This window comes from Zootoca vivipara, chromosome 13, assembly GCF_963506605.1.
Source record: "Zootoca vivipara chromosome 13, rZooViv1.1, whole genome shotgun sequence".
In the NCBI taxonomy this organism is placed as follows: Eukaryota; Metazoa; Chordata; class Lepidosauria; order Squamata; family Lacertidae; genus Zootoca; species Zootoca vivipara.
Window position 1 is genome coordinate 4,886,669 of NC_083288.1, and position 16,117 is coordinate 4,902,785.

The window sequence follows — 16,117 nt, forward strand, 5'->3', positions numbered from 1 at the left end:
GATGCCAACTGACATCAGCACACTTACGGATCTGCAGAGTGTGCGCAATTGCGTAACAGAACTCAGTAACACGGCATTTGGCTAATCTACGTTTATTTACATACAAACACACACGGAGGACTGCAACATGGCTCCCTCTCTCTCTAGCATCAGACAGCAAAGAGAAAGAACAAAGGTCCCACTTCAGGAAACACAGTAACAAACATCCTGTTTCCGTCACGTCCGACTCTGTGGAATGAAAACATACACCATCATGTGATAGACAACAATCCCATGCATGCTATGAAGGGAAATGAATCTCCAAAAACCTCCCCCGATTCATGAACCGTGTTGCAGTCATCAGTGTAACTGCAACAACCATACAGATGTCATACGTACAGTATACCCCTGTGTCACCCATTCCACCCTTGGAACTACCTGCAACTGGATTTGCCTTGGCCCATACCATCTTGCACTTCTGACTAGTCTTGGCATCATAGCCCTTCTGACTATCAGGAAGTCTCACACTTGGCTTAGTTGGGACTCGAACCCGAGCCACATTCCTCTCCCTGAGGAATCGGTGGGCATGTGGTTTCCCATGGGGAGAACAAACGGAGTTCAAGCCAGCTGATAGCAGTGTTGATGGGTGGTTTCTGGACCTGACAGAAGCTGCTAGAGAGCATGGTCATGGATGCCCAACCATGTTTTGGGGGTTTTCTCTGCCAACCTCTTCCCTTGCAAAGATAACGATGGACACATACCGGTAAGTGTTGCAGTTTTGCATCCAATGTCCATTACAGATGACCTATGTAGTCAATACGTTGGATGGCCGCCACAGTCCTGTTGGTTTTCTATCTGTTTTTATTCACTGAGTTTGTTTGTGTTGCCCATGAATCTTAAGTTACTGTGGGGCAAGTCAGGGTATCTTGATGCTTTGCTGCTGGATCTGAGCTGCATTGTCAGCGAGGGTTCTCTTTGTGTCGCTTTAAGGCAGAAATCTTACAGATCAGTGTGCACACCTAACAGTGACAATTTGGCTTTGTGCTTTGTACTAAACTACCACAAAGTTTAGACACAGAAATGTGTGTGCTCGTATGTTAATATTATTATTAAAAATTGTTATTATTATTCATAATATATGTAACACCATGTGTCACAGGAGGGTTGTTGTGACTACTCTAGAGTAACGACTCTCCACATTCTTGCCTTTTAAGGTTTTATTAACTGCAGTCTATATACAGTGATCCAGCTATACAGGGTACATCCTTCTAGTCCGAACCAGAACCTGAGAATGGCGCGCCCCGCGTTCTCTTCCAGCATAAGAGTCTGGGCACGCCAAATCGTCATCCCCGCCTTCTCCTGCGTAATTCCGGAACCGGAGGGAAGAAGGGCCTCCTTTCCCTGTTTTCCTTCTCCCCCTTTTCCTCCCCTCTCTCTTCCTCCCCTATGTGTAGCAGGGGCCCTCCTATGCTGCCAGAACCCTGTCTCCTCCTTTCTCTTTCCTCACTCGACTCTTCCCCCTCCCCGCTGGCTTCGCTGCTGGTGGAGGAACTGCTCCTCAGGATGGGAGGGGGCTGTCTGTGCTCCCTGCCCCTTACACCATGTTTAATTTTTAAAAAAAACAATTATATGCATATATGCTTTTAAAACAACAGCAGCAAATTTATAAAATCAATTCAAATCCAGTACAGATACCAAGCAGGAATCAGAGCTTGTTGAAAGAAGAATGTGTTTATTGGGTGCTGAAAAGAAAACGGAAAAGGCACCTTTCTGATATATAATGGGAAGGAGCGGTGGGGGTGGGGGTGGGGGGGCGACACTTCTAGGTCTCCTGGTCCCAAGCTGCACAGATACAAACACCTTGAACTTTATTTGGTAGCTAACTTCCAAGCGGTGCATTTCCCCCCACAATGCCATGATATGATGGTGGTATTCCACCCCAGTGAGCAGTTGTGCCACCACATTTTGCACCAGCTGCTTCCTGAGGGGCAGCCCCACATAGAGCACATTGCAATAACTAGCCTGGAGGTTGCCCGCACATGGGTGACAGTGCTCAGGCTATTGTGATCCAGAAACGGCCCTCTCACTGCCTTGCCAACTGAAGCTGGTAAAAGGCTCTCCGAGCCAAGGAGGTCGCCTGGGCCTCTAGCAAGAGACATGGATCCAAGGGCACCCCCAGACTGCACAGGGAGTACAACTCCATCAAAAGCAGGCAGTTGACCAATTATCCTGACTCGAGAACCGCCCACCCACGATGCCTGTGTCGTGCCAGGATTCAGAGTCCATTTAGTGGCACTTGTCCACCCTACCGCTGAGTCCAGGCATCAGTCTACGGCCTGCACGGCCTCTCCTGATTCAGATGCTACAGAGAAATGGAGCTGGGTGTTGCACCAGCGACAAATGGATCAACTTTTATATGTAAACTCTCATATCCCATGGATACCGTATCTGCTTCTGTTCCTCGACTTTTGTGCAGTCCAGTAACAGCAGTCTCAACAGTCTCCAGCTTTTGTTTCAGATCACTTGGAAGTACTTTGTCCACTTTGTAAATTGCTGGTCTACTGAAATTCGAACGGGCAGAGAACAAGCTGACCCTGTTCCTATAATGAGGGCCCCACTTTCCCAAATGGTTTGCCCTGGGAATATTTTCATGGAGGGTCATTTGGGTACTGCAAGCTTACTTGATGTACAGAGGTACCTCGGTTTATGAACACAATTGGTTCCGAAAGTCTGTTCATAAACTGAAGTGTTCATAAACTGAAGCGAACTTTCCCATTGAAAGTAATGGAAAGTGGATTAATCTGTTCCAGACGGGTCCGCAGAGTACTCAACCTGAAGCGTACTTAACCTGAAGCATGGGTGTAATTGGTTCCGGAAGTCTGTTCATAAACTGAAGCGAACTTTCCCATTGAAAGTAATGGAAAGTGAATTAATCCGTTCCACATGGGTCTGCGGCGTTCGTAAACCGAAAATTTGTAAACCGAGGTGTTCATAAACCAAGGTTCCACTGTACTAGATGCATCCCTCATTAGATATTACTATTGGTGATCTATATATTAAGTAAATATATAAGTGGCAGTGATCTCTCACAATTTTCTTCATTTTTCTTCTTGAGGCATTGAATTCGATAGCTGCGGCAGTGTTCCATGTATATAGATAACGTCGAATGGCATAACAAATGCCTTAACTGGCCTTTGTCAGGGAAGTTGGGGAAGGTTGAAATAGATTAACTTTCCCTTGTTTAGTGTGCACAGGGGCACTTTGGTAACAGCACACAAGGAAACTTCTCTCCCCCAAACCACACTGGTAAATTGCGGGAGCCCCGTGAACTTGGAGGAAAGTTAATGCAGCAGTTTCAGTGTGTTCATAAAGTATTAAAAGAGCCATTGTAGTTGCTTCTGCAGAAGTGCTGGAATGTATTTCTTTCCAGAGCATTGCAGTAATTTCCTTTTGTTTCAAGTGTGTCAATAGCCCAAATTGAGGGGGGAGGGAACAAAAGTACAAAACGAGCTGTTGCAGAGGAGTAGAAAATGAAGTGCTCCCTGCGAATTTTGGAGGCAACTGGCAGTGTGAAGGGCTTGCCTGCCAAGAGGAGAATAGTGCCAGTTCATGATAACTGCTGTTCCTTGTTGGTGCGTGCTCTCTAAGTCTTTCCCCTCTATATATGTAGCTTGCATTTAATTTGATTCTTATTTTAGATGGAAAACTGATTAGTTTTGGATTACAGAAGACAATACTGTAAAAGTACTTACTCAGTGTGTGCAATGTCTGCTTAGATCTTTGATCCATATTTATTTGCTTTCCTTCAAGGAGCTTTTTCTTTGAATTTTGAAAATACCCCTTTCCTGAAGATTAACAGTTTGTGGCAGTGCAAGTCATAAAGACTGTTGGGAGGGCTGTGCCAATTTGCCTGTACTTTCCTTCTCTCCCTCCCCCTCTCACATTCTCCCCTTCCTCTTTTTGCCTAATTTTGGGGCCTGGTAGAGTTTTGCTTCTGCACTAGTCTTTTTGCTAGCCAGCATGGCTGTTGCCAGTCCACAGAGCTGCAGACTTTGTGGTGTGGAGGAAACAAGGGTTTGCAGGCACTGGTGTAGAAGTAATGCACTGTCCACGGTCAACTGAAAAATGAAAACACGCGTGCAAAGAATTTGCACCCAAAAGCTGAAGGGAGGATGTAGGTCTGCAAGCCTCTTCCTCTCTATAACCATGGTTTAGAGATCAGGCAGTATTGTTGTAGAGTCATAGAGGTGGAGGCTGGATCTATCCCAGTCCCCTTGCAATTGGTTTACAAACACAATTGGTTCCGGAAGTCTGTACTTAACCTGAAGCGTACTTAACCTGAAGCGAACTTTCCCATTGAAAGTAATGGAAAGTGGATTAATCCATTCCAGACAGGTCTGCGGAGTACTCAAACTGAAAATATTCAAACCAAGGCGTACGTAAACCGAGGTACCGTGTTTCCCCTTTTTTAATACGTAGTCAAAAAGTAAGGCATGGCAGGGTTTTTAATCGTTTGAGAAACGTAAGACATACCCCGAAAATAAGCCATACTTCCGCGACGTGCGGAGCAAGACCACCTAGCGCCCCAGCCAGCTAGCAGGACCCAGTACGCCGGCCGCAACAGGAGGAGGAAGCCTGCCGGGTTGGGTCGGTGCCCGGAAGCGGCGGCTGCTGCTGCAGCGCCGATAAAGCGTGCAGCAGTGCCGCACGGAACACTGAGGGCACAAGCCAGCAGGACCCAGCTCCTGCAATGCCGGCCGTGGCAGGAGGAGGAAGCCTGCCAGGTCGGGTTGGCGCTCGGAAGCGGCGGCGGCTGCAGCGCTGACAAAGCGCGAAGCAGCACCGCTCTCCCTCTCTGTGTGGGTGTCAGTCTCTTTCTGTGTGTGTGTGTGCGCGCGTCTCTCTCTCTCTCTCCCCCCCCGTGCGTCTTTCTCTCCCCCCCCTGTGTGCGCGTCTGTCTCTCTCTGTTTGTGATCGCGTCTCTCTCCCCCCCCCCGACAGAGAAAAGGTGCCGCGCAGGTTCCTCTTCGGCTCGTCATTCAGCTGCCCCAGCCTCCTCGCCGAGAGCTGACGCCGCTCCTCTCCTCCTCCTTCCCTTTCCCCCCCCTCCTTCCGTCGGTCCGTCAGTTGGGGTTGCGCGCGCCAGAGCCGCAGTCCCAAGCCTCGTCCCCCTCGCGCTTCCCTCACTAACATCTCGGAGCAGGACGGGTCCCAGCCTCCCTCCTCATTCCCCGGCCAGCGTGAGAGAGCCCGGGGAGCAGCCTCTATACCTCTGCGCGCACACACACACGGCCGCCGCTGCCTTCGAAGCCATGGCAGCAAGCGGCAAGCCGAAGCAGGAGGAGAAGCACCTAAAGCTGCTGAGGGAGATGAGCAGCCTCCCAGTGCTCCCACCCAATCGCGAGTGCTTCGACTGCGACCAGCGCAGTCCCACCTACACTGACATGACGGTGGGCAGCTTCGTGTATACCTCCTGCTCCACCTCACAGAGTGAAGTCCCCCCCGTCCCCCCCGTGTGCACGTCTGTCTCCTAGGCAGGTGGCCATCCAGCCTCAGCTTAGAAGCCTCCAAGGAAGGAGAGCCCTTGATTCAGGATGGGGGAGGAGGGGAAACGGAGAGAATAGAAGAGGCAGAAAATGCGCGCGGGAGAGAGCGCCAAGTTGTACCGGCACTTAAATAAAAAAAGACACCCCCTGAAAATAAGCCACCGTGTGCTTTTTTGAGGAAAAAAAGTTGTAAGACGGTGTCTTAAAAAGGGGGAAACACGGTATGACTGTACAGAAGATACATTGCTAAAGCATCCTTGATAAGTGACCTTCCAATTGTTGCTTTAAATTTCCTAAGGAAAGACAGTCTGCCTCCCCAAGAATACCATTCCACTGCCTAGAAGTTTGGAGGGCCAATGACCTCTTCCTAATGTTTAGTTTAAACCCCTTTTCTTGTAAATTGAACCTGTTGGTTAGGGTCCTAACCAAACATAAACAACCACTCCATTAATGTGACAGCACCTCAGGTATTTGAGTATTGCTATCATATTAAGAATAACAATTTTATTATTTATGTGCCGCCCATCTGACAGGGTTAGTCCAGCCACTCTGGGCAACTCTCAACAAAATATTGAAAACACCATCTCACCACTTAATCGTGTTTTTCCCCAGACTAAACATAACCATAGCCTTTAGCCTTTTTTCATAAGGCTTGGTGACCGTCTTAGTTGCTCTTCGTCTGGACACATTCTAGTTGGTCAATATCCTTCCTAAACTGTGGCGCTCAGAGCTGGACACAGTATTCCAAGTGAGCTCTGTCTGAAGTACAGAGTGATATTATGATCTGGACCACTTCACTTCACTAGATGCAGCCTACCATAGTTTTTGCCTTTTCAGTCGCTGCATCGCGCTGCTAACATGTTTAGCATGTGGTTTAGTAAGTCCCCTAGGCTTCTTCACATGTATGGTTGTGTCAAGCCAGGTGTAAGCCGCCCTGCATTTCTTAATGCAGTGGGGCTACCATTTCCCAGTTCTTCCTCCTGCTCTGAACACAGCTTCAAAATCATAGAATCATAGAGTTGGAAGAGACCACAAGGGCCATCCAGTCCAACCCCCTGCCAAGCAGGAAACACCATCAAAGCATTCCTGACATATGCCTGCTAAGCCTCTGCTTAAAAACATCCAAAGAAGGAGACTCCACCATACTCCTTGGCAGCAAATTCCACTGCTGAACAGCTCTTACTGTCAGGAAGTTCTTCCTAATGTTTAGGTGGAATCTTCTTCCTTGTAGTTTGAATCCATTGCTCCGTGTCCGCTTCTCTGGAGCAGCAGAAAACAACCTTTCTCCCTCCTCTATATGACATCCTTTTATATATTTGAACATGGCTATCATATCACCCCTTAACCTTCTCTTCTCCAGGCTAAACATACCCAGCTCCCTAAGCCGTTCCTCATAAGGCATTGTTCCAACCTTTTTGTTGTTTCTGACATCTCTCCTAAGCCTAAGCTCATTCTGACCTTCAGTTGGTTTTCTGACACTCTCCCTACAAGCTTTGGCTACTTTCCTATTCTATCCTTGCAAGATTTTTGGGAAAAGATACACGAGTTCCAATCTTAACCCTGGGTTCAAGCTGAAGTGAAGCAAGAACAACACGCTTTAAGAACAGACACAAAGGCTGGGAGAATTGAGAAGCAGAGGAAAGGCTTTGATGGCTGGAGGTTTTGGAGACCTAAATGGTGGGTTCTCGGCAGGTAGCAAAAATTGCGTTGTTGATGTGTTTGTAGACTATATTTGGGTTTTTTGGTCCACAAGTCATATAGGCCAACTGTGGGTGAATTTTACTATAAAACGGTCTAATGACAGATGCCATATTTTTAAGAGAACCTTTTGAAAGCTTGTTGCTGAAGGAAAACAATAGCTTTGTGTAATTTGGAGGGCATATACTGAAGGGTGAGTTTCATGTTCAGCTTTGAGTTTATTCTCAAGCTTATATACATCTCTCATGCAATTGAAATTCATTTTTTTCTATTACAACATTTTAATTAAAATTAATATCTCCTCTTCTTCTGTACCATCTCTGTCATTCGGCATTTTATTAGAAATGCAGCTGTTTCTCTATTCCCTGAACTGCACCAAGCAGTTAGGAATAACCACATACATTGACAGCTATTTATTGTAAGTCTAGTAGGCATTGACAAGGCAAGTAAGAAGTTAACTTTTTGGAGTTACAGTACCTTATTCCTTCTGGTACTGATCCAAGATCTTTTCCTGGAAGGCATTCTTTAATTAAATATTTGGGGTGGGTTTCGAGTAAAGTGACTGTAGACTTTTAGCAATGTATTCCATGTTCTTTCCTGATGCACTCCTTCCCTTTCCCAAACTGCGTAATTGCTTCTGTATAGTAAAGCAATACAGCGGTACCTCTGGATACACACACCTCCGGTTGTGTATCCTTCAGGACGCGAACGTGGCAAACCCAGAAGTATTTTTCTGGGTTTTGCCATGCACTCATGCGCAGAAACGCTCTGCTGCGCTGTGCGCATGCGCAGAAGCGGTCCCTTCAGTGGCGAAAACCTCGGGATCTGACCGAAGCTCCGGAACAGATCCCGTCCGCAACCGGAGGTACCACTGTATTTTAAAAACCAGACATACACAATTGTGGAGAAAACACAACTGACAACTGTTGCTGTTTGCCACCTCATCACAATGATTCAAAACCACTTCCTGTATCTCATTTACAAATTGCAACAAATTGAGTGTTGTTGGGCAATTGGAATTGATACTAGCCAAATCAAAGAAAACCCAAGCTGTACTACTCATGTAAAAACACTAGGCAGGCCCCACAGGGGTATGCAACCTAAGGCCCGGGGGCCAGATGCGGCCCAATTGCCTTCTCAATCCGGCCCGCAGATGGTCCTTGGAATCGACATGTTTTTAAATGAGTAGAATGTGTCCTTTTATTTAAAATGCATCTCTGGCTTATTTGTGGGGCATAGGAATTTGTTCATATTTTTTTCAAAATATAGTCTGGCCCCCCCACAAGGCCCACGGCTGAAAAAGGTTGCTGACCCCTGGTCTAAAACCTCCTTGTGTTTCCCTTGTGCCAGTTATTTTCTTGAAGGTGTCTTGTATAATTGGATCAAATGGGCAATGTAGATTTATTTTATAGTGGGCAATGTTTTAAAAGTAGGGTCTGAAATAACGTTTAACTCACTGCAGCAGTGAAGTCAAATGCAAGCATCCCTTGAGTTTTGACTAAAAATCTTTATTGCTAGAAGGAATACAGTATTCATTTCCCCAAGTATAAATATATGGCAAGATATTGCAAGCCTGGTCTGTGTGTGCACAGAATATTGGCTGCCTCGGCAGGGACTGGGCACGACACAGAACACTTTCTAATCTTCTGACCTTGCTCCTATGTCCACCTAGATTGCTGTTGCAATTGGCAACCTGCTGTTATTTGTCTTTAAACACCTTGTATAAATAGACGGTGAAATGATACGTAGGTGAATGTGTGAGCACAGTACAAAACCTCCTCAGGCAAAATAAACCGCATTTTCTGGGGACAAAATTAGGGCGCATTTCAGTGTGCAACTGAAATCTGGATTTAGGGGGTGAGCCTCTGGGATAATGAGTGTCCTGCTTCTCTGTGGAGGTTTAGGTTTGCCTGTGACCAACCCAGACTCAAAAATGAAACCGAGCACATTTCTAAACTTGCATTGAGCAGCTTACTGTGGGGTTTTGTCTTTTTAAGTGTGCCAGGTTTAGTTTTAACCTAGGTTGTGAAAGGTCACATGCAGTGCCCAATGGTTGTGGGTAGTGATGTTAAATTCTCGAGAATAATGAGAATATTAGAGAATTTTCATTTAAAATAGGAGAATATTCACAGGTGATGGCACCAGTAATTGTCACGTTAAGGCAGTGTTTCTCAACCAGTGTGCCTCCAGATGTTTTGGGACTACAACTCCCATCATTCCTGACCACTGGTCTTGCTAGCTAGGGATGATGGGAGTTGTAGTCCCAAAACATCTGGAGGCACACTGGTTGAGAAACACTGCGTTAAGTTTTGGTATAAGGAAACTCAGTACAGTGGTACCTCGGTTTAAGAACAGTCCGGTTTAAGAATGATTTGGTTTACAAATATTGTCCCGGTTTGAGAACTTTACCTCGGTCTAAGAACAGAATCCGAACGGTGGAAGGGTGGGGAGGCCTCATTAGGGAAAGCGCGCCTCGGTTTAAGAACGGTTTCAGTTTAAGAACGGACTTCCAGAACAGATTAAGTTCGTAAACCGAGGTACCACTGTAGTTAAATCATATTTTATTCTTCCATTAGAACATGTACATGTTATAGGACAAGTCAAAAAGTACAATTGGCATGTTAAGGTTTGATATAAGTAAATTCAGTAAGAGGGTATCTTATGCTTCTAATAGCTCTAACACTTAATAACTGTTTTGGTGACTAAAACACAGCCTGATGAACAAAATATATGCATACATATAAAAGATAAGCCATTAACATTAAATATATTATCATTGTATGATAATATATTTCAGTGTGTCAATCTCTAGTAAATGGCACCTTGTACCATTGAATGGCACTGCAAAAACCAGTTCCTGGCACTAAATTAAAATATAGACATGTCAGCTGTTTAAATCAAGGCCACCTCATACGCTGTTACACATAATTGTATAGGCACTTTAAGTGTATAAAGCGTTAAAGCTACTTTCTGTAAAAAGTATGGCCAAGGGTAGAATTGCTAATAAGGTCACACCAAAATAGAAAACAAAGGCTATTACATATAGTTGAAATACATACAAATTCAAATGTTCATCAGATTAAATGAATAGCATTTTTAAAACTAAAATAAAAAAATGTTTTTTTGTAACTCACATTTCAGAACTGCCAATGGTGAATGACACAATGCCCAGTAATGTAACTGGTTCAAAAAAAAAAATCATTATTCATTACCGTACTTACACTGGCAATATCACAACTTGGCTTATTATTTACTAGATTTTTTTAATGTGGGTTGTAAAACTGGTTCTTACATTGGAATTTACACTTTGTGGAGAATATTCTCCGGAGAATTTTCTAGCAGATAATTATTCTTGAGAAAATTCTCATTCTTGAGACTATTCTCTGGAGAATATTCTCACCTCACATCACTAGTTGTGGATCAGGAAAACTTACAAAGATGAAGGGAATAGCGCAGGAGGGCACACATATTTGGGTTCCACTTCAGGCAGCAAGATGCTTGGGGAAAGTACCACACATAATGCCCAAGCCATTTCATTTCTGGAGCTTTACTGTGGCACTCACGGTGCCTCTGCCCCCTTCTTCCAGGATATGGCCCTGGCATGCCAGATAGATTCCAGGGACTGTTAGTTGTTAGGAAAGATCCCTTTAGCACAGGCACCCCCAAACTTCGGCCCTCCAGATGTTTTGGACTACAATTCCCATCTTCCCCAGCCACTGGTCCTGTTAGCTAGGGATCATGGGAGTTGTAGGCCAAAACATCTGGAGGGCCGCAGTCTGGGGATGCCTGCTTTAGCATATGGTCCACAGTGTAGGCCTGATGACAACAGCTGATCTGCACAGATTTGTAGGGTGTGAGCTGTAAATGAAATTCAGCCAAGGCTTGCTCTTGGGGTGCTCTGTTAATTTATGAATAAAACAAGTAGAAAACAAGCTTGTTCCCTCTTCTATGCAACAGCCCTTGAGATATTTGAAGGTGGCTTTCATATCTCCTCTCATTCTCTTTTCCAGCTCCTTCAACCGTTCCTCATCAGGCTTAGTTTCCAGACCCTCCTACAGCAGGGGTGGGGGGACCCTTTGACCCTCCAGGTGTTGCTGGACTACAACTCTCATCATCCTGACAAGGGCCGATGGGAGTTGGAGTTGAACGACATCTGGAATGCCCCTGCTTGTGGCTTCATTTTCAATAAGAGACCAGTTCTCTTTATATTCTGAGAGGCAGAGGTTGTTCATGCCGTTTCTGAACGAGATCTCCCGCTTTTTTCCTTTTGCTAGGACAGTGTAGATCAGTCATCAGCACATACTCGACGTGATCTAGTGGAACCCGGATTCCAAGAACAGTCAAGCCGCCTCTCATTAAGTCATCAAGGAGGTAAGAGGGACAGAGTTTAGCTGGCTGTGTTTCTCCATACGGGGGAGGGGAAAAAAAAATCAAATTCAACAATAGCACAATATTTTCATTGGGAGAAACGGAAAAAGCTGCAAAGTAGCAAACGCTTCTCCAGGTTGGCTACTAAGCAGGGAGGGGAGAGTGGGAATCTTCATGCAGTTGGTGACTGATACTAAGCAGGGCCCCCATCACACCAACTCATGTTGAAAGAAACATGAGTGGAAGATTCCTTCATCCCTGCTCTGTGCAATGTGGCAAAGGTTGGGAAGTGAAGTGGGCGTGTTATGATACGTGGGCTTGCACATACACACCTGCCCTCATCCACCCTTCAAGAATTCACATGTTGGGCAAATGCTCCTGTCTCCTAACCGTGGCCAATGGGAGAAGCAGAACAGCCCAGTTCGCAGGTAAAGGTAAAGGGACCCCTGACCATTAGGTCCAGTCGTGACCGACTCTGGGGTTGCGCGCTCATCTCGCATTATTGGCCGAGGGAGCCGACGTACAGCTTCCAGGTCATGTGACCAGCATGACAAAGCCGCTTCTGGCAAACCAGAGCAGCACACGGAAACGGCGTTTACCTTCCCGCTGTAGCGGTTCCTATTTATCTACTTGCACTTTGACGTGCTTTCGAATTGCTAGGTTGGCAGGAGCTGGGACCGAGCAATGGGAGCTCACCCCGTTGCAGGGATTTGAACCGCCGACCTTCTGATCAGCAAGCCCTAGGCTCTGTGGTTTAACCATGATAAACCCTGGCTAAGTGAAAATGCCTGTGGGTATTCACAGGGGGGATTGTGGCTGCTCTGCTCCTTCCCTGGCCACGCAATGCTACTGGGAACTAAGCTCTGGTTTGGCTTAGCGTTACATGCAAACACAGGCTTATGGTTTGTCTCCCCAAGACCGCAAGCAGTAAGCCAAGAATGAATTTTGACTACAGCCTGTGCTTTATCGGAACAATTCTCCACAAGCTGATTGTTGAAATTCATGTTCTCCTGGATCTTTTGTGTTGTGGTACAAAAAACAGGATGGGATGCAGGTGGCGCTGTGGTGTAAACCACTGAGCCGAGGGCTTGCTGATCGGAAGGTTGTCAGTTCGAATCCCCGCGATGGGGTGAGCTCCCGTTGCTCGGTTCCTGCTCCTGCCAACCTAGCAGTTCGAAAGCACGTCAAAGTGCAAGTAGATAAATAGGTGGGAAGTTAAACGGTGTTTCCATGCGCTGCTCTGGTTTCGCCAGAAACAGCTTAGTCATGCTGGCCACATGACCCGGAAAAACTGTCTGCGGACAAACGTTGGCTCCCTCGGCCAGTAAAGCGAGATGAGCGCTGCAATCCCAGAGTCGTCTCTTGACTGGCCTTAACTGTCAGGGGTCCTTTACCTTTTCTTTTCTTTCTTTTTATTACAAAAACAGGAGTGTCTATCAGTAGCTGCCTATTAGGGGAGAAAACCTGCTGATCCATAAGAAATTCAGAATGTTTGGGACTAATTCAGTGTGATTTTAGGATGATCTGTTACAAGTGGTTTTGGGAAGTGGAGCTTAATTTTGAGATGGTTCATGTGAGGTTTCATATCAATGAGAAGAGAGAGGCGTTCCTGATCCGCTTCCGGCACTCAGTCCTGGTCAACATGTCTGCATCACACAGAAGCTCACTCAGTACCTGTAGTAACCATTTATATCCAAAGTAGCAGTAGGCAGGCATGCCTTAAGGCAGGCATCCCCAAACTGCGGCCCTCCAGATGTTTTGGCCTACAACTCCCATGATCCTTAGCTAAGGGGACCAGTGGTCGGGGATGATGGGAATTGTAGTCCAAAACATCTGGAGGTCCGGAGTTTGGGGATGACTGCCTTAAGGTCTCCTAAACTACTCTTTGCCCCATGTTTGCAGCAAGGAGAGTTCACCCTCATGGCAGTATGTGTGCTGCTATGTGCAATTTCCTGAGCAAAGGCAACCCCCCCCCAAAAAAAACCTAAAAACCTGGAAGGGGGAATTCCTTGCTCCTCCTATCAGAGAACAGCAGTTCATCTTCCTGCTGTAAGCAGTAGCAGCTCCAGACTTGCCTGATAACAGGGTGTGGCAATGACTGGACCACGTGGCCTGGTTGCCTGTAGGTGCTCTGGGATTTGGCAGCCATTGCAGGAGCAGATGGCTCCTGAGGCTTCCTTTTCTGGTTTGGACACAAGTGCAAGAACTAAGACAAACGCCTTTTCTGAACAGCACGGCAATTGTAGCTCAGATGCCTCAACGGTGCCATGTGCTAACATTTTAAAAAGTATTTTACATGCCACCTTACACTGTTCCTGCAATGCTGTTAATGGAAAGACTAAAGTCAAGTGCAAATCTCTCCCAAATGCTTGGGAGTTTGTTTGTTTTATCTGCAGTACAGTGGTACCTCTACTTACGAATAACTCTACTTACGAATGTTTCTACTTACGAACGGAGCTCCGTCCGCCATCTTGGATGCAGTTTAGATAGGATTTTTTCTACTTACGAATTTTTAGATAGGGTTGCTTTGACTTATGAATTTTTTCTCCCAATGCATTCCTATGGGATTCGGCTTACAATTTTTTTCGACTTACGAATGTGTGTTCGGAACGCATTAAATTCGTAAGTAGAGGTACCACTGTATAAGAATTCTAAGCTAGAATGTATAACATAGTTCCAGAAAGGCAGGGCCAGCCTGTCCATGAGGCAAGGTGAGGTGACCGCCTCAGGAAGCGGGGTCCACGGCTACCCTCACCCCTTCTTCCCCGGTGGGGAGGGGAGGGATGCCATGGCATTTTGGGGTCCATCTCTGGTGCCCAAATGTCTTGGATCAGCCCCAGGGCAAAGATGAGCAGAATCAAAGAAGCTTTTGTCATCAAGAAGGCTTCATTTAGAAAATGTCTTGTCCAAACGAGAACAAGGGATGCTAAAAAAGGAATTTTGAGGAGCAAATAAAGGAGGATAAGGAGATTGCAGAGAAGCTGAATGAATTGTTTGCATCTCCCCTCACAGAGGAAGATACACAGGGTATTACTATGTGCTTGAACTTTCACAGGAAGGGAGTCTGGGAAACTGAGGCAAATAGTAGAGACAGTAGATAAAGTTCTGGGCCATGTTGACAAAATAAAAACTGGCATGTCACCAGATTCAGATGGCACCCACCCAAGAGTTATTAAAGGACTCGAGTGTGAAATTGCTGATCTTCTAACAAAAACACCTTCAGACCAGCCTCCGTAATTCAGGGTTGCCTAGTGCCCAATGTAACTCCAATTTTTGGTTGTTTTTTTTTAAAAAAAAGATCTGGGGAGAGTCCTGAAACTTACAGGCTTGATAGCTTAATGTCTGTTCTGGGTAAACTAGTGGAAGGCATTGTTAGTAGAATTGCTTATTATATAGAACAGGGATGAGAAAAAGCCATCTCCTAGCAGGGTGACTGAAGGGCCATTGGCTCCCTATCCCTCATGCCGAAGAGCAGAACCGGCATGGCTTCTGCAAGGGAGTCCTGTCTCAGTAACCTACAGTGGTACCTCTACTTACGAATAACTCTACTTACGAATGTTTTTACTTACGAACAGAGCTCCGTCCGCCATCTTGGATGCAGTTTAGATAGGATTTTTTCTACTTACGAATTTTTAGATAGGGTTGCTTCTACTTACAAATTTTTTCTCCCAGTGCATTCCTATGGGATTCGACTTACAAATTTTTTCGACTTACAAATGTGCATTCGGAACACATTAAATTCATAAGTAGAAGTACCACTCTATTAGAGTTCTTTGAGAGTGCCAACAAGCCTGTTAGAGTTGATCTACTTGACACATTGCGTTTAGACATTCAAAAAGTTGTCAACAATGCACCTCATCGCCAAAGAGCCCTGAATAAGTTTGGGAATCACGGAATAAGAGGAGAGGGCCCTCTTGTGGATCAGTAGCTGGCCGAGAAACAGGAAGCAGAGAGCGGGAATAAATGGATAATTCTTCTAGTGGAGGGAGGTACAAAGTGGAGTTCCCCAAAGACTGGTATTAGTGCTATTAAACAAAATCATGGGTAAAGTAGCACAAAAAAACCTAATTTCATATGTGGCATTTGTACCTAATAGGAACCCCACAAGTTTCTTTTCCTGCATATTTTGTTTCTTAAATGCTATGGGGGCACCTCGCATGGCCATGTCCCGCACCCCAAAGAAGCATTGGCGTGAATGCAGTTCAATGCCATATCACACATTCTCCCAAAGGTATGGCTGTATGATGAAGAAGACCGAGCTCTTCTCACTCTGCCCAGCCAGACGCTCAGCCTCGGGTTCTCTTTAGCCACATTTTCAACTCTGGGAATCCTTAGTCCTTTGTATGCCTTGTCAATTTCCAGTTCTAAACACAGGCTTGGTGAACAAACTGAAAGAGTGTTTCAAGTACTAGCATATTATGAAATGTTTCAGTAATTTTTACTGGCATTCTAATTTAGTTGCTCTTATTTTCCTTAGTCATATCAGCTAGTTTTGCTTAAAATGTGCAAACAATCACAGGTTTTAT

The 16,117-nt window shown here is 45.7% G+C and overlaps 1 protein-coding gene across 5 annotated transcripts in view; it reads left to right on the plus strand.

Annotated features, from left to right (window-relative positions):
• The window catches only part of GRB10 (growth factor receptor bound protein 10), an 85,386-nt gene that overhangs the window by 37,681 nt on the left and 31,588 nt on the right, over nt 1-16,117 (plus strand). For 4 of the 5 annotated variants that reach the window (XM_035137092.2, XM_035137096.2, XM_035137094.2 and 1 more), the window contains one exon: nt 11,498-11,594. The exons of the other annotated variant lie outside the window; for it this stretch is intronic. In XM_035137092.2, the coding sequence (XP_034992983.1) occupies nt 11,498-11,594 (97 nt within the window). The remainder of the gene's footprint in view (nt 1-11,497; nt 11,595-16,117) is intronic. 5 annotated transcript variants of the gene reach the window in all.